Raw genomic sequence first — 22,670 nt, 5'->3', positions numbered from 1 at the left:
CATATAATTGGTCATCAAATATCCTATTTCTTTCTTTTGAATTAACCATCTCCCTCACCCAATCACATTTGAATGAACCATCTTCCTCAACCAATCACACATTGCATGACACGATTGCTTGGACCACCAACGTAAACCAATTCTTAGATTAAAAACGAAAAAATATCCATACGCAATTTCAAATGAAAATTATCCCTCGCCGGACAAACGTAGCGCATACGTTAACAGCAAGGTTCCGCGTCAAAACAAAACTAATCATGCAAGGAGGAATCTTCGCTATGGCCCGCCAACTGAGCATCCCTCGTTCGAACACCCCGCCGCCTGCCAGATCACACTTGCTCACTCTCCCACGCCAAACTTCTCCTCCTCTCCGAAGAACTCCTCTCCAAGCCCCAAACAAGAAATGGCCACCGGCCAAGATCTCCTCCGTCGATCCCACCCCGCCGCTGACGAGGACCCCGACCGCCTCCTCGTCGCCGCCGGCGAGGCCGAGAAGCCCCGCCGGGCGAAGCGCGTCGCCTCGCTCGACATCTTCCGAGGCCTCACCGTCGCGGTACTCCCTCTCCTTCACCCCTCCCGCTTCCCGAATTCGAAGATGATCCTGCGAAAAAAATCGGACGGTAGAGAATCCTTTCATTCCTTTCTGGTTGACGCACAGCCTTCTGATCTGGTATTTTCCGCAGATGATGATCTTGGTGGACGGAGCGGGGGGCGAGTGGCCGGTGATCGGACATGCGCCGTGGAATGGCTGCAACCTCGCCGATTTCGTGATGCCCTTCTTTCTCTTCATCGTGGGGATGGCCATTCCCCTCTCTCTCAAGGTCTGGGGTTTCTTTTTCGAATCATTTCCATCGCCGCCGGTGTGGAGGTAATCTTAAAACTCTTTTCTGTTTTGGGTGCAGAGGATACCGAACCGACTTCTTGCTGTGAGGAGGGTGGTGGTCAGGACGCTCAAGCTGCTGTTTTGGGGCATCATCTTGCAAGGTGGGTAAAAGTTTGTCTTTGAATGGGAAAGCTTGTACTTTTGCTGTTATAGTGACATCTGTTGCACTGATCACAATTTAGAATTGTACATTATTGCACTAATTGTAACAATGTTTCATTTTATAATGTTGATGGATTATTTAGGTTTTAGTTCTATGCATCCGATTAGTTTTTGTGTAGTTTATTTTTGAAGACTAACATGTTCGATATATTTTCTTGATTTCCTATCATATTTATCATAGATGATCAATTATGTTATGTTTTGTCGGAAATTTAGATAATGAACATCCGGTTTTTATCCATACCAACTTCAAGAAAATATGGATTTACTGAAAATATAATTCTTATGAACATTTGTTTAAGCTTTGAAACAAATATAGAAATACTCATATATGATCCATATCTATAAACATTTTAAGGAAATACATATATACTGGTGCCCGACCTTTGCCAATATCCGTTATAGAAAAAAAAAGTATGGATGTTATACATATTGCTCTTGCACAAGCTGAATAAAAATGGACATGGATATGGATATATTAAATATGTTATCCATATCTGTTCTGTATTCAGTGCAATACATTTTCATGGCTATCCTTGTCTTCTTGGACCAAAGTTGCTCAGCTATCTCTCTTGCCACTTGGGATTCTTTTCTTCCAAAGTGACTAAGGGTCTGTTTGGGTATTCCTGCAGTAATATCCTGTGCGAATCGGTCCTGTTAACCCATCTAAGTTCCGGCTCCTATTCTAACTGAAAAACTACGTCGCGGTCTTATCAAGCCCGATGCTATCTGATCAGCATCCTTCACCGGAAGGAACAGAAAGGATCCACAGAGATCTTTTTTTTTTCTCCTATAGTATTTGGGCCGCCATGCCCAAATGGGTTGTACAATCCACAAATCAGCAGGAAATCCAGTCCACTCTTGCTTGGTTACCGAAACAGGCCCTTAACAAGCTGGTTCTTTTAGGCTAGATTTTCCCCATATGCAGTTCAAGGTTCATCAATGCATCTTCAAGTAAGCATATCCTTTATGTAAATAGTATTATTTTGGTAGAGTCTAAGGTTTTAGCAAGACAAAGTTCAGGTTCTGGAGGGCGACTTTCTCCTGCAAAGAGATTTGTGTGAGTCAATTAATAGTTAGTTATAAGTACTAGTAATATAGTCCATATAGAGAATTTTAAGAAGTTTGGAATTAGAAGCTGATATAGAGTCTACTTTTTGCACGATATTCTTCTTCTTCTTCTTTTTAACTTCCTACGATGTAATGTAGTGAATCTTTTGCAGCCTAATGTAAATACTAGTCTTGAAGCTCAGTTTCAACCTCATGTCTTTGCAATTACAACATTTTGCTTCATGGAGATATTATGGCAACCAAAATCAGCTTGATATCTTTTGCCAGGATGAGTTTAGCAGTTCACCTCGTTGAGGTCAAGCTAACTTTTCCTTGTTTTCTGAGCAACTTTAGGAAAATTTGCATAATATGGTAATAAGGTTGTCAAGTTAGTATGGTTCAGAATATTGCACAATAAAGAGAGCCCAAATGAATATGAGTTTACGGAGGCCTCTTTACTGCAACAAAGTTACAGAGCTTCATAGCTTATTTTACAAGTAGTGAAGAATGAAGATGTGCTCAATCCTGCATTAGAGCCTTCTCAACCTAGTTTGTGCTCCACATGGACAGAGTTTTAATAGGAAATAGCTTGGATGATGTTGATGATGATGATGTATTGTGATTTGTGAAGCATCTTATAGGTATTGGTTCTGCTGTAATAAGATGGTGGTAGGTAATCTTTGGTTACACAGAATTAGTATAATCATATCATATATAGTTTCTTGAGTTATTTGAAGTTGTATCGATATTTTTTTTCTTTATTTGATTTTACTTAATACTATTTGATAATTTGTTAGGTGGATACTCCCATGCTCCTGACAAACTATCATATGGAGTTGATATGAAGCACATAAGGTGGTGTGGCATCCTCCAGGTGAAGCATGAACCTTATCTTGGTTTACTTAAATTCACTGTTTATTATAACTGAGGAAAATCTGAGTGGTGCTGTTGTTTTTGCATCTCTAGCGAATTGCTCTTGCATACTTGGTAGTAGCATTGTTGGAAATTTTAACAAAGGATGCAAAAGTTGGGGATCAACCATCTACACCATGCTCAATATTTAAGTTATGCTGCTGGCAATGGTATGGTAGTTCTCACTGTGCGCGCGCGCGAAATGTTTCTCAAAGATGCAGTGAAGCTCATATCTTACACTCTAATCTGTATAATTTCTAAGAACTTATTGGGAAACCTAAACAATTTTGTTTTTAGATCTGGGAAACTCATGTAAACAGAAAAGATATGACATGTTGGAGAGGCGTATATTCCAGCGCAGACTAAGTTTCTGAATTGAAGAGTGTTGTATCAGACAGGGAATTAGAAAAATTTTTAAAAGTGATTTTGGTAGAAATCTATTTCAAAACAAAGGAGCACAATATGGAATGAAAAACTAGATTCTTAATATGTTACTGTCATATATTTTTTATCCTTTTACCTATGCATTTTTCGTGATTCCACAGATACTCCTTATCGGTATGTTCTTTTTCCAGGCATTTCGTACTTGCATCCCATGCTTTTTCCATATGCAGTTTCACTGCTGCAACTTCCCACATTTATTTTGATTCTGTCTCTGACGATTGTTCTCTCCTTTAACTTAAGTCAGATACTGCTCTCTTTAAACACATTGGTGGGCATACAACCTCTGCCTGTTTCTTTTTGCAGTTACATTTAGGTGACCATAGTATACATCATGTATGATAAGATGCTCACAGTTTTGCATGTTTGGAGACATCCAACTCTACATTATTGCGTATTTATCCCAAGAATATTGATGCATATGTTTACTTATGCATTTGAAAGTGACATTCGAGTATTTTCTTGTCCTCTCTAAATTTATCAGGATTCTTGCTGCATGTATTCTTGTGACCTACCTGCTAGTAATTTATGAGACATATGTTCCTGACTGGGAGTTTACAGTGCACAATACCGATAGCCAGGACTATGGGAAGGTCTTCACTGTAAGTAGTTCTTCACTAATCTCATGAGATTGATCTGTAAATCGTTTCTCTAGAATGATGTATTTTGTATGTGTTAGACAACATCAACAGCTACTACTAGTGTTTTCATAATCAGAGATCAGAATTGATATTGCTGTTATAAGATTGGAAAAGTTCAAATGTGTTATCTGAATAAGCCTGATTGTGACTGAACTTGGTTTATATATGTCAATTAGATATTCTCAATAATGAGTTTGCATGAATCAACTAAACTTGTTGGATTTGTTAACAAATACCTCATAAGGAATTTGACACTTGTTTTTTCAGCCAATTGTACTTCATTTTTCAGTGAACGTTTATCTTTCTCAACCGATACTGTCCCATAACTTGACATATCTGGAACGAAAGTGTTCTATAGTTTTAGAGAATGGCGTCTGTTAGGAGATGCATCCTAGCATATGTAGTGCAAGAGACAAATCTATACAATACATTAAAGGAGAACCTGGTGGTCTCCCAGAATGACAAGTGTCGCAGTAAAGTTCACCCAGATGTCGGCATCGGAGACCTCCACGCAGCGCGGTCCAGCCAGTTTGAAAGGTTTGGGGAGATCGCTCTGCAGCATAAGCTGAAAAAAAAGAGAACAGTGCTTGTTTTAATTAATGAACCATGAAACGGCTTCCCTCCTCCGTACCTGCCTTAATAAAACGTGAACGGTCTGCATTACCTCTAGAGTGCATAGCCCACTGAAACAAGAAAAAAACAAAAGGCATACATGAAAAAAAATAGAGCAAATAGTACCTGCATTAATGAATGAATCGTAAAACATAGCCCAACAGTACCTGTCTTAATAAATAAACCGTGAAATGGCTTCCCTCTGAACCAAAAGGTAGAGGAAAAAAAAGAAAAAAAGAAAACAATACATGTCTTAATGAATGAACCATGAAATGTAGCCCACTGAAACAAGAAAAAAACTCTGAAGGCAGGCCTGACTGTGCCATCATGCAGCCAGGTGGATGTGTGTGGCCGCCTCACCGTAGCTGGGGCAGATGACAGCAGTAGCTGTCTTGATGAAGCAAGAAAAAAAAACAGAGAAAAAAATAAAGGAGATCAGTCTGCAGGCACGCGTGACCGTGCCATCCCGCTCGCAGAAGGATGTCTGCGGTCGCGTCACCATATCTGCTGCAGGTACGGTCACTTCGTCATTCCAGCTGTGGCAAGGTGCAGAGATCACTGCTCTGTTATATGTGGTTGCCCGAAAAGCATTGTGACCACATGACCATAGGATGTTTCTTCCCTCCCGTGTCCGTTTCTCATCAGAATATTGGAGGGTTGCTGTAGGAGACCTGCAACCATCCTCTTCCGTGTCATTATCTAAGAAAGGGAGGACGCCGCTGACCTAAAATGTAAGTTTTTTTCCTCTCCTTCTTCCTTTCCTAGGATGGAACATTGGGGGGTGCCAGAAAGAGAAGACGACCATCCTCTTCCCATGCTGCGGGCGCAATAGAGGAAGGGGAGGAAAGAGGAGGGCAGCGTCAGGAGATGGAAGTGGGGGTACGGTAGCAAGGGGTAAGGTTTGGGGGAGGAAAATGAGAAGAGAACGAGAGAGGGAATGAACTGGAGCAGTGTCAGAAGATGGAAGTGGGGGGTACGGTAGCAAGGGTAAGGGTTAGAGGAGGGAGATGAGGAGAGGAGTAGAGAGAGAGAATGAGCTGAATTCCAAAGAGCTTACAAATTTTAACTTATACTGACACGGATCTCAAAGCGATTCGATGGTTGGGGGTCAACATATTGGTATTAGCCTCAAAGCAGTGGTGTAGGGGATATAAGGAGAGGACGAGAGAGGGAATGAGCTAGCTCACAAATTTGAAGCTCTGAACCATATTTGTCACGCCTCAGATTTAAAGCATGACATAGTCGTGCTACCAAGGGGTACAATCCACGATAACACGAAGCCAACATTACATTAGCTTTCAAAGCCAACATTAGTTAGGATTATGGCCCAATCCTCAGCGACGACGGCCTTGGTGGCCCTTCGGCCGTGGCACCACCGGCGACGGTCGCCGGCTGGCACAAGAAAGGAAGAAGACGATAAAAAAAATGATCAAACTCAGCATGAACTATGGCTAACTCTCTAATGGGCAGCCACATGCTCTCAGAGCTCTCGGAAGGTGGCAGAGCTTAGCTAATCCCAGCAGTCGGCGGCGGCGAGCACAGGAGGAAGAAGCCAAAATAGGGCACCTCTGTTTCAGAAGGTAATCCGATGATTCTTTAACCGAACTCATCATGGAATCATCTCTAAAACCAGGAAAAGAAAGAGGAGACGTTGGGTAGTTACTTTGGTCCGGCAAAGCCTCCGGTGGCTCTTTTCGGCGAGGAAACGAGGAAGAAGGCTCAGAGAAGAAGCTTGAAATCGGCGGCGATCTTTGGCGTTTCGAGGAAATCCAAGGAGGAAGAAGGAAGTTAAATAGGCGAAGTCTCAGCCGGATTTGGAGAAGGATTCGGAGTCTTCTTCTTCTCTGTTGTATCGCGCCATGGCACGGTGGCCTTGGGCTGGCCACTTTGGGCCGGCCCACTGGCCCAACCGAGTGCAGGCCGGTCAATGGACAAGGCCCTCACATGCTCATGACGATCTCGAGCATGAGCGTAAACAACTATGATGGGAGTATGAAATTTTAGTAATCCAAATGCATTGAGATACTTTATAAATTACATGACATTTAAATCTTTAAGATGCTTAAGATGCAATTTAAAACAATAAGAATTTAAAGTACATCATAAAGTATTTTTTAATTAAAAAGCTGATAAGAAGGACACTAAAAGATGAGTTTTGCTTTTGTGGAATCAAGCATTGGGCCAGTCCACACAAACATTTTGTTTTAAGGGCCAGTTAGGCTTTTGTAGAAGCATCATTTCATCTGAAGTGGTACTGTTGTTCTCGTTTGTTGTGTTGATGGAGCACTTGAATGCACAGATGTCCAAATCAGGCAAGTGAACTAATTTAATGTTATCTTTTCTGCATTAATAGTTGCAGGGTATGAGTAATTGCCATTCTTCATGACAACAGACTAGCTCCGGGTGAGAGTTTACTTTGTGGCTATTATGAGTCCACCCTTCAATGTGCACTTCCTTTTGCAACTCCTTACACTGTCTTCAGTTTGTAGCCCACAACAATGATAATTTTTGGAGATACATAATTTCCACTAATAATATTTGTAGAAGTCAAGCTTTTTTACCCAATTGAATCAGGTCTGATAACCTTTAGTTGGTGCACAAATCTTGCCATATGCTCAGCTCACTTTATCGACATGAAAAAGTGGGGTCGAAGCTTCCAGAAGCATTTTTTGTCAAATGGATCTATGAGGTCCCTTGTATGGCTTGAAATTAAGTCAGATAGCTGAAGCAGTTTTCAGACAACCGAATCAGTTTTAGCAAAATTTTCCTTTTAAAAACTTAACCTTCCTGAGATTAAAGCTCTTAGTTATATGAGATCGTGAGTGCCAAGATAGACAAAGGAGTGGCCCCAAGGACAACTCCAGTTAAGAGGTGACTCTGAGAAAAGGAAGGAGGTGAAAAGGCAGAGAATCGTGTCATCTTCTTGAAATAATACAGCTGTTATGTGTCTGTACAAACAATAATTGCCCTTAGTGATCCTTTGTTAGTTTCTCTGCTGGGAACCAGCTATTTTTCTGAAGGATGGGGGTCGTTTGTTTTTGTCCTTTACTTTCTTAATGAAGAACTGTTTCCAAGCCTTCTATTTAGTGCAGGCACAGCTTTCAGGCCTTAACCAGACCATTAACTTTGTGGTCTTTCCACCAACAAAATGGGTTGGAGAAATATATCTGGAACAACTATCACCTTAGTGAGCTTTAGACCCACTTGATTTGTAGTTCATGTGCCCATCTAACTTCCAACTGCCTCTCAGTTCCTTGTGTGAGAATGAGAACTCCTTTTCTTAGATGGGCGAAAAGCCCCTGGTGCGATGCTCGGACATGCATGTGTATCGATACCTGCTCCCATGTTAAGACCCCTGTTTAATGCAGGAAATGTGATGATTTTTTGAACATTATTCCATTTATTCTCATTAGCATTAAAAATTGTTATCCCACATTGCTATTTAATTGCAAAAAGCATTGGTTTCTCACAATATAGACCTTTTTGTGTCCTTTAACCCATTATTAACACAATTATATGGTTCTCAACTTTTAGGTGGCATGCGGTACAAGGGGGAAATTGGATCCTCCTTGTAATGCTGTTGGTTATATTGACCGACAAGTGCTGGGCATCAACCACATGTATCAGCATCCAGCTTGGAAGAGATCTAAGGTGCTCTTTTATCAGATCAGACCATTTACTTGTCTTCTTCACTCTTGTTTACTTATCAATGAGTTTTTCAAAATCTTTTTTTTTTTAATATGGAAAAGGAGGGCAATCCCACGCAGAACTTTTTTTATACATAGTTGTGAATGTTATATCTTCCAAAGTAATGCAGGCATGCACTAATAATTCTCCTCATGAGGGACCTTTCCGTAAGAATGCTCCTGCATGGTGCCAAGCCCCATTTGACCCTGAAGGAATCCTAAGGTTGGTCCAACTAGAAATAAGTAGAAGAATTGTTTATATTTTAATCTGAAGTATCTGGTATCATTCTTAATATCTTCTGCCATCTTGGTGGTACAATTATATCCTATGCTGCTTCTTTAAGATGCTTATTCAACCAAGAAACTCTGTTTTCTACTTTAACAGAGAATGACATGCTTACTGTAATGTTTTATTTCCCTTCCCTACATCATTTTAGTCTTTATTGTGTTTGCATCCCTATCAGGTGCATGAGCACTGGCATTAGATTCGGATACAATGAATAAGTTAGAGTGGAAAATAAGAAAGAGAAAAGTTTATAATACTGCATGTGTTGATTTTAATGTATTGAGTGATTTATTGAATGAATTTACTAGTGCACCTGCTCTTGTTCACACAAGTTCATCTATTCTTTGCAATTTGGGCAAGAAGCATGATAACTAGCCGATTATCGTTTACTAGATTAGAAATGCCAATAACATTATTAGATTAATTTTGATTATTTTTTGGCCAATTTGGTTTCTGATTGAAGGAGAAGATTGATCTTGGTTATTTACCCCTTCTGGCTCTTGGCCACAACTTAGATCCTGACTTTGCTTGGCAGTTATTTTCGTTTTTTTTACAATTCAACAAACAAAATGAATTATAATACTGATGTATGTGCTTGTCTGTTTATGCCTGCTTGTGCAGCTATAATTTATGATTTTACTCAGAATATGGCATTATGGACTTCTCATTCCTCATCAGTATCACAGTCGCTGGAAAAATTAATTTCCGATCTCTACCTCAAAGTGTCTATGCTATTTTTCTTTTGGTCCTATGCTCAAGCTTTATCTTATGCAGCTCAATGTCTTCTATTTTGACAACAATCATTGGAGTGCATTATGGACATGTGCTTGTGCATATGAAGGTTGACTTCAGTTTCTAAATTTGCTTTGATTTGCTTAGTAGAAAAAAAGAGAATAAATGAAAGATGGTAATGATTTGTTTGATATGACCTCTTTTTTCCCCTGATCCAGAGTCATCTAAATAGACTAAAGCTGTGGGTTCCGATGGGCCTGGCCCTCCTCATTTTTGGAATTATTCTGCATTTTTCACACGGTAAGAGTACTAGTGTTGGTTGAACTTTATATCTATAAGCTTCCTGTTGTCACCTATCACTTTTCTTCTTCTATTTATATTGGTTATGCTATTAGTTGCTTGTATTTTCACCAGGATTTACCAATGTTGTGTCATTTGAATGCAGCAATTCCCCTAAACAAGCAATTATACAGTTTTAGCTATGTTTGTGTTACAGCTGGAGCAGCCGCAATAGTTTTCTCCATTTTTTATTTCCTGGTATGCCATGATTTCTGCATCATCAGTGTTCTTATATTTTAATTAAAAAGTGAACAAAAGATGTGCTTGTCCTAGTAAACTATTCTTTTACAACATAAGCAAGTCCAGGATGTTATTCAGACGTGTAATATATCCATTTTTGTAACTATCTATTGCATGTAAATTGCATTAAAATTCCAAGTATTTGGTTCTATAGTTTGGACGGCCAACTGTTATTCAAGTTTTGAACTCAATGCAATGTAATTAAATACTGGCAGATGCTATTTATAATACTTATGTCAGAAAAAAGTCCTTTATGTTTAGTCTAATGTCTGCAGTGGAATTGATGGGTGTTGTCATTCTGCAGTTTCATGTCAGTTATGCATCCTCATTGATGTACATGAAAGTATGTTGTGCTTCGTGTGTCATGGCCACCCACTCCTTGTTCAGGGCAGATGTTCTTTTCTTCTCTTTTTTTTTGGCTTTTGCTCAACAGAAATGCATCTTCAACAACATTCATTTGCCGTTGTTCATGTATTTTCAGAATCAATATGTTCTGTTAGAAGAGCTCAAGTCAGTTATCCGTTATGACTAAGCTTGCTAACCAAGTGGCTTTTAAAATTCAAAGATACTATAATCTGTCCACTAAGCACTAGCTTGGACCAATTCAAAGGAGTTGGTTTATGTTTCTAGTCCCTCCTGCCCTTCTCTTTTTTCGCTATGCAATTTATAAAGCCACTTGTGCCAATTTCCTCCAGGTTGACATTTTGGGTTTGCGCACTCTCTTTCTGCCACTAGAGTGGATTGGTATGAATGCAATGCTTGTGTTTGTAATGGCTGCAGAAGGCATATTTGAAGGTTTCCTCAATGGGTGGTATTATGAGAGCCCTAATAATACACTGGTATATGCTTAGGCCTTTCTTTGTTTATTTTATATTTTTGGATATATTGGCAAGTTAAATTCATATCGTACATATATTTCACCCCCGTAATGTTAAACAATCCACTGACAGGTTTACTGGATTCAAAAGCACATATTCATCAAAGTGTGGCACTCACAAAGGGTGGGCATTCTCCTCTATGTAATCTTTGCTCAGATCTTGTTTTGGGCACTTGTTGCAGGTGTTCTGCACCATCTGGGCATTTATTGGAAATTGTAATGCATCGAAGTGGTGCCTGTAAATAACATCATTCCCATTGGCTATAAGTTTCTATCATTAATAGAACTGAGCTGTATACTATGTTGTTTTCCCCCAGTCCTAAGCATGGATAGATGTTTTACATGAAAGAGTGCATTGTAAATATAAACATTGTGAGTGACAAAGCTTTCAACTTCTGCGTCAAGAATTTCATCCGAAGATCCCTATTATTATCTTTCATCTTTGCTTTTTTCCTAAACTGGCAATATCTTGAAGGAACACTCAGTATCACTTCCGCATTTATTTGTCCATATTTGCACAAAGAAAGCCTTTACAATGCACTGCACACAGCCACAAAAAAAGCTCAGGATTTGCCTTTTGGGCCATGCTTATGTGTTTGGTTTGACTGGGTTTTGTTTTTCTTGTTGGTTATTTAAGCTTTACACTCATGGCCTTTTTTTTTCTAAGTTTAAAGATTAAATGGCTTTGGGTTTATTATAAAAACTTGACACGATCATGTTGCACCTGGTTATCTCTATCAGAATTTTAACCTACAGCCACCCTGTTGTTGCATGAGAGCACCAGTACCTGGTTGGTTTCTGGGCCCCTAAATCCTGTTTCTCTAGTAAGTCAGACCCTCTTCCATTCCAAATTGGTCTGAAATCTGGACTGGGTCCCAGCCCCATAAAAACTGTAGCTGTCATCCACCTTGTGTAGCCCACTATATATAGCTCACTCAGCTGGGCTACTCCAATGCCTCGTCGCATCCCGGCAGCCATTTGAATGTATATGATACCAAAAAAAGCTTCAAAAACTAATGCTGGATAATAATCATATCAGACCTTATCCAATCTCATGCCAGGACTGAGAAAGTGTTCAAGATTGTGCTATAGGTGAACTTCCATTACCTAACACATGAAGAAGCTCATACTTCTATATTTTGAGGAATGAAACATTCTAGAATCATCAATCATATAATCTCTTCTCAATGATGGCCACGAAACATTTATTAGAGAATCTATTTACTACTAAAACATGGCATGCATTAGTTTTGATGACTTCATGAAACCTGAGCAGACCACGTTTGAACTCCCAGAAGGCTACAAAGGCTCGATCCAACCGACCATAATTGCACATTTGTTTATAGATAGCAACAGGAAGTGATGGTCAAACTGGCAAAAGAGCAGTTCATGCAATGCAAAAGACAAACAATGAGCTGACCTACTCTCAGACACCCAAGAATGCTTGGCACTGGGACTGCCAATGCTCCTTGGTCCGGCGAACACGCTCCACTCTTTCAGACTGAAGTCGCTCCTCCCAGTAATCAGGACAGCTGTTTGAGGGCATGCAGTGAGAAAACATTCTTTACCACTAAAGAAAATGTGACATAGAGCATTTGAATAAAACTATACCTTCGGCTTAACAAGATGTTTAGCTCATCTAAGTGTACAGCACCTGCATATACTCCTGCCTGAAGTTACAAATCAAGAAAAAACATCATATCAGGTAGATATTTCTAGATTTTTTTAATTTTCTGAGTGATCTAAGGAACATTATTCCACTCTAATGCGACACGTAGGCAGATATACTGAGACATTGCATATATTCAATCATAGAGAGAAGAAAATAAGAAAGAAATGCACCTGTCGACATAAAGGACATTTTGCTTTAGGATCCACAGCCTTTAACCCATCAACAATCGACACAGATCCAGCAGAACAGCAGCACATAAAACAGAATATATGGCCACAAGCGAGAGAAACGGGATCAAACACAGTGTCCTGCAAAATGCCAATATGAACTTTAATAGGAGGCAATTGGACTGCAAACATGTAAGCATTAAGAATAATAAAGTAACCGACACTCAAACTAACTCAGAAAGCAAACAAATTTCCTAGGTCCCAGTGTCCCAAAACACGTACCAAGCAGAGTAACATGGCATCAATAGAGAACAATCCATGCCAAATAGCATGTTACAATTACTTTAATTCCTCGAATAAGGACAACCTTGCAGCTTTCATCAAAATACCACCCAGATGATCACAAAACCCAGACACAGTCTCACTATTGTTTCATTTCTGTTAATCTTAAAATTGGTAAGAAAAGGCACAATTTAGACTAGGCTGCACAACTCTCACAATTCAAAGCAAGAGATTTCTTTCTCAAGTATAAAGACTAGCTAAATCTTTGGAAAATAGTGACGAGACAACAAAATTTATAGAGCAGAATCACAAACTCACCAAACAGATGGAACATGTCAAATCGATGTCAACTTTCGTAGAGTCGAATAGGCCACATGCGAGCATTGGCTTGTCATCATCGAATGTGAGTGAGCAGTCCTCAAATAGCCCCACGAAAGCCTTACTGTTGACCTTGCTTTGCCTCAAGTTGACGTAGAAGGCCATGAGCTCGCAGAGCCATGGAGACTGCAGGATCTCAATATGCATACTCTGGGCCTGTGATCTGAATGCCTGCCCTTGCTTTGAGTAATGAACCTGCACATGAAGGGTCCATGTTAACCAGATGTTGGTGTTAAACTAAAAGTATTATGATAAAACCATTCCAAATTCGAGGTCGTGGAGTGGAATCAATATTCCACCAAAGGAAGAAAGAAAGGAAAAAGGTTAACCGCCCACTGTGTATTGCCACCTGAACAAGTTACCTCAGATTAAGTGGCATACCTTGTCATATTTCTTTAAAATTTTTCTCATGGCGATGGAGTTTATAATAGCATATGTAACCAGGTCTTTGCCTTCTTGTATCAGAGCTCCATGATTTCGTTGAGACTTGCTTCCAAAACACATCAAATACTTACCAAAGCCTGAAGCTAAATGCAATTCAAGCAACTTCTGAGCTCGTTCATTAAAGCAGCCAACAACAGCTGACATCTCCTTGAGAAGGGAGGGGAAGAAAGTGCCATCACACACTACATGTGAATCAAAAAAACAAGTCAATTTAAACTAGAGGAAACGCATTATTAGTCCATGAACATATAGGGTGGTAAAATGAACCTAACAACTCCCCCTTCTGGCTGTAGATTGGGTACAAGAAATATAAGACTACTGGAAATGCAAGTTCAGTTAGTAGAACACCCATACAAACTATAACACTAGTTTATAGGCCAAAAAGGATTATTCCTGATAAAGAGATGATCAGCTGCAGATAAGCTGTTGGTCTTTCAAAGCATCACAAAAAATTACTACCACTTAGGGGACTTACAAGCATAGAAAGGAGAACAAAATGTAAATTTATTACAAATTATAAATTTTGGGAAAATCCCAAGCTTAGAGATGTTATAATTAGCCAGCAAACAGGACACTACCAATCTCAAGTCCCCAAAAGTATCAAAAGAAAGTATATAACATCTGATTGTCTATTAAAATCGATGTGTGATGAGAAACTACCAAGTTCTGCCAAGATAAAAGAAAGATAATTTGATGGTTTCCCTGTACTTGATCAAATACCAGACCTTACATGGTCGGCAGTTCCTCTATTCACTTGAATTTTCAGCACCAGCAGAGTGACTCAGCATTGAACTAAAAGAAAAGATAAAAATGAAAGAACGAACCCAATACTGATGTAATAACAAACAAAGAAAGCAAGACCAATCAAAAACAACCATCAACTGGCAATTTCTGTCCTTTACATGTCTCTTCAACATGAAAATTCAAAATCTGCCAAACAAGATAATAAGGCCAATGGAAGCATAGTTTGTGAAAAATCTTTTCTTCTCTAAGCATGATTCATCAGATCTAAAAGCTTTCCAACATGCACGAACTGAGAGGAGGAAAAACAAGAAACATTACTGATGGTAGTTTAAGTGGCTTCCTATGATTTCAAGATTGCTGATAACCATGCCATGAAACTGATTTATGAGTATGATCCAACAGAAACAAAAATAAAATATTAGAACCAATACATCTTGAAAAGATTGCTGATAAATAACAATATTCAAAGTAAAAAATACTGAGACCTATTGGCTCCAAATCATGGAATATGTAAAACTAAAATATGCATTTCCACCCATTCAAGCTTCTCTTCAAATTCCACCATCTCATCATATTAATTAACTGTCACAAAAATACGGCTACTTCATTCAATATAAACAAAACCAAACAAAATGAGTAAATAATTAAATAATCTGCAAAACAAGAAGAACCACAGAACAGATCAATCCAGGCAAATAAACAAATGGATGTCTACTTTCATCCATTACACCCTCTCTTCCATTTAGAAGAAGGCTTTTCATTCAGCGCAAAGAAAATCCAACAGAAAAAAAGTATATATAAAAAAAATCAAAATGAATGAAAAAATAAATCAAATAAAATCATCAACTAAAAAACAGGAAGTGGGTTTCGGATAGATGATAGGATAAGAATTCCCACTGAACCCAGCTTCTCTTCTAATATTACCATCTTATAACATTAGCCTATAAAATATGAAAATACTTGTTTTCATTCGATACCAGCAAAAACCAGCATTACTATGAGAATAAAAATCCAAAAATACCCAAAAAAAAAGAAGAAAAGTACATCAGATAAAGAGAAACCAAGAGGTGCCAGGATATACTTTGGCACCCATTCCTCATTTCTTCCAATTTCACCATTACATGACAATAATTAATTCAAAAAGAGGGGCCTTTCACTAAATATACCTGGGCAACGATCAGAAAATTTATTGCACCCATTCCAGCATTCTACGATTAGATGACACAAATCAAACAAGAAAACAAACAGAAAAAAACCTTTTTTTCCACTGAATTTAAGGGCAATCGAAGAGAACTAAATCGAAGTCCAAGTAAAAATCACGCCTTTTTCATTCAAAAGGTGAATAAATACCTGGGCAACGATCAGGGCATCTGTTGCCCCCGTGCGGGCTTCCTCCTTCCTCCTCTCCATGCTGGTTCTGGGATTGGAAATCCCTTCGGCACCGTTTCAAGATCTTCTTGAGCTTCTTCAATCCGACTACGGGGAGCTCCTTCTCCCTCCTCCCCTGCATGTACTCCTCGTACCTCTTGCAGAACTTCATCTCCTCCCCCCACCATCCAAACCACCTAAGATTCCACCTTTAAACAATTAGATAACACCCAAGACGACACAAAGATCAATAAACATATAGCGAGAATTACAGAATATCCTCAATTTGGAAGCGAAGGACAACGAGATCGCTACCTTGTAATCGATAAATATAGATAGACGAGAGAGAGAGGCTTGCCGTCGCCGTCTTCTTGTTCTAAATTCTTTTCTTTTGGACGCTATTTGGTTTTCGCTTCTGTTACCTGACGAAAACGACACGAAAGCCACGGGTGGAAGTGGAAAGAAGGAAAGAGAGCAGAAGAGAGATGCGATGAGATAATACCCGATAACTCGGCGGGATTCGGCGATTCGGCCTTGCTAAAACGGGAAAGCATTTAATTTAATAAATCCAGGTTAAGAGACACACGGTGAGGATATCTCCGATATCACCGTTTGCGGTGGGATGAACCGGAAGTGGTGTGCTATCGGGAACAATGTACATAGCTAGACATTAAAGGTACGTTCATGAATCCTAGGGCTCGTTTGGCGGAAAAAGAAGGAGAAAAGTGCGGTCATGATATTTGATTGCAACGGATTTTTTTATAGGAGAAAGGGTGGTTTTGAGCTAACCCTAATGATTTCAATGTCTTAACATATAATGAACTTTTGGTCCATGAAAATTATAAATTATAAAATTATTTTTTTTATAATTAATGAAGTAGATTTTTTTAAAAAAGGAAAGCTATTGCCATGACATCATAATGTTGTAAAATAGAATTAGGCCCCGGGAGAGTTGTTGGAAGTAGAGCTGTCTGAAGTAGAGCTGTTATAAAAAGCTGTTTGCTGTTTGGTAACTACATTCGTAAAGTGCTGTGGTACTTTGTTTTGTGTTTGGTAAACAAACTGAGAAAGTACTTTTGTATGACAAAATTACCATAAAGGACATTGCATAGTATTATACAACAGAACATAATAAAACATAACATATATTAATACATAAATATACGATATAGTATAATATTTTTATAATATAAAATAATATTATTATAATATAGCATAATAGTAATATAATTATTAGAGTAAATTAATATTTGGTAATATAACATAATATTAAATTATTTAACATAAAATATTAATGTATTATGATATAATGTAATATATATTATATTTATAGTATAATACAATAATAAAGGTATAAAATATTATAATTATTAGTATAAATTAATTTCTCATAATATAACATAATATTAAATTATTTAAAATAACATATTAATGTATTATAATGTAATGTAATATAATATAATATTTATAGTATAATACAATAATAAAGGTATAAAATATTATAATTATTAGTGTAAACAATTAATAATGTTGAAATATATTTATTTATTATCTTATTTATTCATTCATTCATTCATTCATTTATATAAATATTTATTTATTTATTTATTTTTATTTTTTCAAAAAAAAAATTTCTTCTCTTTTTTTCTTTCCTTTTCTTCTTTTTTTCCTTTTCTTTTTCTTTTCTTTTTTTCTTCTCTTCTTCTCCTTCCTTCCTCTCCCCCGTTCTCCTTTCTTCTCCTCCCGTGCGGTCGGCAGCGCCGAAAGGGGGCTAGGCCGCCGCGGCCGTGGGAGGGGGCCGGGCCGTGGCCAGCGGCGGCCGCAGGAGGGGGCCGGGTCGTGGCCGGCGGTGGCCGCGGCTGGCCCCCAGGGAAGTGCTCTCCTCCCGCGAGGCCGACAGCACCGGGCCGGGCCGTGGCGGACGCGGGAGGGGGGCGGGTCGTGATCGCCAGCGGCTGCAGGAAGGGGGAGGGCGCCCCCTTCTTCTTCCTGTTCTTCGGCCCCTTCCCACCGTGGGACCTCCTTCTTCTTCGGCACCGCTCCTTTCCGTGACGGGGACATCGTCGCCGGCGGCGGCCGCGGGAAGGGGAAGACCACCCGTCTTCCTCTTCTTCGGCACCTCCCCACCATGGGGGCAGGGGAGAGGGAGGGGGTGCGACGGCGGGGCAGAGGGAGAGGTGCGGCGGCGGGGGAGAGGGAGTGGGGTTGGGTGGGAGAGAAAGAGACGGTGAGAGAGAGGTTTTTGGGAGGAAATTTTTTTTTAAAATGGGAATATTTTGGTCAAAAATACAGCTTTCCGAAAAAGCTGAAAACAGCATTTTCGGAAAACTCCAAATTGGAGCTTCCCCCCAAAAGTACTTTTGAAGGACCAGAAAGTGCTTTTTGGCCCTCCAAAAGCTCCCCCAAACAGGGCCTTAATCGTTATAGCTCGTGCTCTTATTGAAAATTTTTAAGGCTTCAAGCATCCAAGATATTATAAATTTCATAATCAACCTCTTCTAGGAATTCCAACTCAAGATCATAAAACCATTAACTAGTACTAATTTTATCAACACTAGAACAATGGCTTCAAGTCTGTTATAATTGGGTGTCAACACATACTCTAGGTTGGAGAAGATTTTGCTCATAGCTATTGATTTATAAATATCATAAGTGTTATTCTCGAATTTGATGAATAATTTAACCATATTAATTAAATTTAATATTTTAAGAAAATTTTCCAATTCTATTGATGATGGCTGATGATAGATGACTAGCAATATTTTTGCAATTATATTTTTTAGTGATATACTATCTATTGAACATGTTTCAAGGACGCAACTTAATTAGACATTATCCAACGTAGTGAATAACACTTGTTTCTTTTCTCAAATTGAATTTAGAGAATCTAGAATTCTAGATATACTCTTTCTTTCTTTCTCTCTCTCTCTCTACACACACACACACACACACACACACACACACACACACACACACATATATATATATATATATATATATATATATATATATATATATATATATATATATGCGCGCGTGCACGTACTTGCATGTATGTGCATATATATGTGTGTGTCTTTATGGTGATGGAACTAAATGCTAAGGGTGCCGAGGTCATTATATGTATATGAGATAGCAGCGACCTAGGTTTGAACTCACGATAACCTAATTTTCATAGACTTTTCCCTGTCCAAGCTCTCAAGAAGGCAAGGAATCGGATGTTAGAGGGTTGCAAGCTATTACATCCTTGATTAGAGAGCTACATGTGAATGCCAGAAACTGGTTGGTTGCATGCTTCTGGTCATTGACTCTATGGCAATATCTAACATTGAATACTACTATATTTCAATTTCGTTTAATAGATTGTCCAATGAGTACCTAACCGATCACAAGCTTTTATCTTTAAATGGTAGACCTATAGGAGGAGCATTCATGGTCTCCAGTCCACGAAGGCGGACGGATGGAGTGCCCATCTTTTTCTCATCGGACGGCTGCCGTGCCATCTCCGTGATGCACCGTTAAAAAGGGCCGAACCATATTTAAAGTATCTCGTGAACGTAACCACCACCAAACACGAAAAGAATCACGAGATCACGTGTGGAAGCCGTCACTGCAAGCTTCGCGCTTTGCGATAGTTTTCCCGAAAACTCGTCGAGTGGTCTCCACCGACCGACGTCACACGTCAAGCCGTGTCCTTCACGCGGCACGCCTTTCAAATCAAGCCATCCAACTCCGTGGGGTTCAGCTGTCTCGGATCAGGCACTGTCGTGACCTGTGGCTTGTGATCGTACCCATGCACCAACCTTTTTTTTTGGGTAAATTGTCCATGCACCAACTTTTGCGTGCACCCAACGCCACACACTCCATGGGCACACAGTGTGGGGTGCACATGCAATGCAGTGCGATGCTTACAGGGTGCGGGCTGAGGTGTCCCAAGAAACGAGTGCATGAAGGTTCTGCATGGATACCCTGCCCCCAGGTTCGGGGCAGCAGAATCTCCACCCCACAACTAAATTTCTATGCATGGAAGGTTTTTCTCTTGCTTTCTTTTTTTATTTTATATATATATATATATATATATATATATAAATCTTACTTTGTATTTTTTTTTGACTTACCCAATCAAAACCAACCACATTTCTTGAATGGATTTGTCATTATTTTCTGTTCTAAATAATTTCTGCTATCACCGCTTAATTATTTATTTTTTTTACTAGGGCTGATAATCCGTATCTGACAAATACGAATACATCCAATAAAATCAGAAAACTGAATATCTCGGAGTGCTCGAAGCAGCTTTCCATTTCCGGCTCATAAGATATTATCCGAATGGTTGGTCACATGGGCGGCTATCCAATCTGAAGTTTCATTGGTTTCACAGAATACATGCTTAATTTGAAAGGCCTGATCATCATCCTTCATCATTATCCAGATGTCTCGAAGCAATAGATAGTCGCCGTTGGATGACTGTGGTCGAGTCACCCTCCAGGATGACTGAGCTAGCTCGTAATCATCACTTAATTATTTATCGCAGCTAAGCCACTCTCCTCGAAATCTGAATTCAAGGTGGTGAATATGATCTTTGCCTTTCTCTTGTTCTATGGTGGTACCATTGGCTAGTAATGTGAGTATCTAAGGTTAGATAAAGTTAAACTAAAAATTTGTTTGAATATTCTATAAAATTAAATAAAAATTTTTATATAATTTACGGATTGAACCTTTCATTTAAATATGGCCCTATATAAATTAAATACCACCCAGCTCAAATTTTGCGGAAAAAATTCATAAAGATCTTTATTTTCTTTCTGCAATCTAAAGGTTAGGATCTGACGTAGGTTTAGAAGATGGATGAACCAACGGATCCAATTTCTACGGAATTTTTAGTCTAACACTATAAAAATATTTAAATAAATTGAAAAAAAAAAGCAAAAAAGTCTTATTAACTGGAATTTTGATTAGAAAAATAATGCAGTGGAAGTAGTTTCTTAGGATCTGTGGTTCCAATTCCGTGGAAAAAGGTGGCTCTTTTGGAAAGCCAAATGGCATGGGCCGTCCATCACGAGCATCCACTAACTTTGGTCTGCCACCAGCCTCTATCTACATAAGTAAAGGTATCAGAAAAATCGCGTGTGCTTCTTTATTAAAGAAAGGCTGCAAATTAAGGATGACATTTTTTTTGGTGGAATGCATCATGTCCGTTGAACGGGTAACATTAAAAGTTGTGACCGAATCCATTGGCAAATAGACCTGACCACGGTTTCGAAATCGCCGATTCCGATTATAGAACCGCCGGTTCCGGTTCCACAAAAATCTAGAACCTTAACCGGAACCGAAAATAGTCGGTTCGGTTCCGATTCTAGAACCGCCGGTTCCGGTTCCGGTTATAGACGGTTCCGGTTCCGGTTATAAAATTTTGAAAAAAAATAGATTGTGTAATTAATTTGAAAAAAAAATTAAATACAAATAGATTGTGTAATTAATAAAAAATGATAATTTGTACCTCATTTTATTATTTACTTATCAATAGAGAGGGGTCGGTAATTTGGATTCCAAGAATTTGGGTTTGGAACATATATTTTCTTGTCTTTATTTGAGCAGGAGGAAGATATTTTTGATAATTGGATTGGGAAAAATGAAAATATGGGAAGGTTATGAAATGTGTAGAGAATTAGAATAGATTGAATAATTGAGAGAGTGAAAAATTGAGAGAGAGAGATTGGAAGATTGAGTGGTATGGTGAAAAAATTGATTTGGAGAGGTATATATAGTGTTAGGGATAATTTTTGTTTTCCAAAATGCCCCTCAAACTAGCCCTTTTTTAGTTGTTATGAGGGGTAAAATAGTTCTTTTTTCGGTTCGAACCGGTTTCAGTTTCGGTTTCATCAAATTTGTAATCTTAACCGAACCGTATTTCTCAAAATTTCAGTTAAAACCGTATGCAAGTGGGATAACTTGAAGGCAAATCCTATATAATGGACAGTAGAATGCTTTAAATTTAGTCCCCGGGTGGAAGGCTTTACAATTTGGTCCCATGCACCTGTCACGTCCAAAGAACAGCCAAGCGCATGATTGCGATTTGGTGGCTTGACAAATCCATTGGCACTCAGGGGTCTTGGGTTTCAGTGGGAAAACATTTTGCTAGAAAGAAAATCAGAACTTCTTTGATGCTCCTGCAGTGCTGATGCGTTACTGGAGGAACAATACATTGTATCGTAATAATAGTGTTGAAAACTGGAAACTTTCAATCCACTTGTGTACAACTAAATATGGCCAGCATTCTTGCTTTAACTTAGTATTTGCTCTTTGATTTCAATTTTAAGTCAAAATGCCATAGAAAAATATCTAGTCACGCAAAAAGTTTTTATTTTTTTATTTTTCAAATGTTGCTGGCTAAGTAGACCCATCATCTTGTGGAAAGTGGGAGGAGAAATTTTGTGTATGGTCCAATGGGTGCATCCTAGTGTTACTCTCATTCTCGAAATTCGGTTTTATTAGCTTATCATGCCATATATGATTCTTATAATTTATATTTCTAATTTTTGAAATTGCATCTATGAGTTCAAGTAGGTTGGATTTTGCGCGGTTTAGGGCCAGGCTGGGCCGAGTCAGGATTTAAATCGAAAATTTGGTCTGGGCCAAATTTATTTAGGCTTTATAATCTGAACCTGATCTCAAGTTCGAGATCTCAGGCATGCCCAACCCTATTTGAAATTCGAGCCAAGCCATCCTACCCCTAGTTTGATATGGTGAGCAT

At 38.9% G+C, this 22,670-nt stretch overlaps 2 protein-coding genes and 1 long non-coding RNA gene across 7 annotated transcripts; 1 reads left to right on the top strand and 2 right to left on the bottom strand.

Annotated features, from left to right (window-relative positions):
- The first annotated feature begins 329 nt into the window (after positions 1 to 329).
- On the top strand, positions 330 to 11,300 carry LOC103707309 (heparan-alpha-glucosaminide N-acetyltransferase). Of its 3 annotated transcripts, none has more exons than XM_039132762.1 (14): positions 330 to 553; positions 684 to 821; positions 903 to 984; positions 2,893 to 2,969; positions 3,062 to 3,177; positions 3,933 to 4,050; positions 8,236 to 8,352; positions 8,519 to 8,610; positions 9,448 to 9,514; positions 9,624 to 9,705; positions 9,851 to 9,942; positions 10,289 to 10,372; positions 10,680 to 10,823; positions 10,935 to 11,300. In XM_039132762.1, exons 1-14 carry the CDS (start codon positions 404 to 406, stop codon positions 11,079 to 11,081), a joined length of 1,506 nt encoding a protein of 501 aa, XP_038988690.1. In that variant the 5' UTR covers positions 330 to 403; the 3' UTR covers positions 11,082 to 11,300. The 3 variants fall into 3 exon arrangements, with proteins under 3 accessions (XP_038988690.1, XP_008789968.3, XP_038988692.1); XM_039132764.1 differs by having other exon boundaries at positions 515 to 620; positions 3,062 to 3,255; positions 9,433 to 9,514; XM_008791746.4 differs by lacking the exon at positions 10,289 to 10,372.
- On the bottom strand, positions 4,345 to 8,229 carry LOC113462732. Its single transcript, XR_005514476.1, has 2 exons — positions 4,754 to 8,229; positions 4,345 to 4,654 (listed from the first exon to the last, which is right to left on the bottom strand). It is a non-coding gene; the product is annotated as an uncharacterized LOC113462732 (long non-coding RNA).
- A 698-nt stretch (positions 11,301 to 11,998) lies between the features above and the next one.
- On the bottom strand, positions 11,999 to 16,381 carry LOC103707247 (probable E3 ubiquitin-protein ligase BAH1-like 1). 3 transcript variants are annotated; one of them, XM_008791658.3, is made up of 7 exons: positions 16,232 to 16,381; positions 15,899 to 16,113; positions 13,742 to 13,986; positions 13,301 to 13,555; positions 12,704 to 12,841; positions 12,473 to 12,531; positions 11,999 to 12,393 (listed from the first exon to the last, which is right to left on the bottom strand). In XM_008791658.3, exons 2-7 carry the CDS (start codon positions 16,086 to 16,088, stop codon positions 12,288 to 12,290), a joined length of 993 nt encoding a protein of 330 aa, XP_008789880.1. In that variant the 5' UTR covers positions 16,089 to 16,113; positions 16,232 to 16,381; the 3' UTR covers positions 11,999 to 12,287. The 3 variants fall into 3 exon arrangements, with proteins under 3 accessions (XP_008789880.1, XP_026660523.1, XP_008789881.1); XM_026804722.2 differs by having other exon boundaries at positions 15,899 to 16,125; positions 16,232 to 16,372; XM_008791659.4 differs by lacking the exon at positions 16,232 to 16,381 and adding an exon at positions 16,189 to 16,208.
- Between the last annotated feature and the right edge of the window lie 6,289 nt (positions 16,382 to 22,670).

This window comes from Phoenix dactylifera, chromosome 13 (assembly GCF_009389715.1).
Source record: "Phoenix dactylifera cultivar Barhee BC4 chromosome 13, palm_55x_up_171113_PBpolish2nd_filt_p, whole genome shotgun sequence".
Taxonomy (NCBI): domain Eukaryota; kingdom Viridiplantae; phylum Streptophyta; class Magnoliopsida; order Arecales; family Arecaceae; genus Phoenix; species Phoenix dactylifera.
This window is presented reverse-complemented; position numbering and strand designations above follow the sequence as displayed.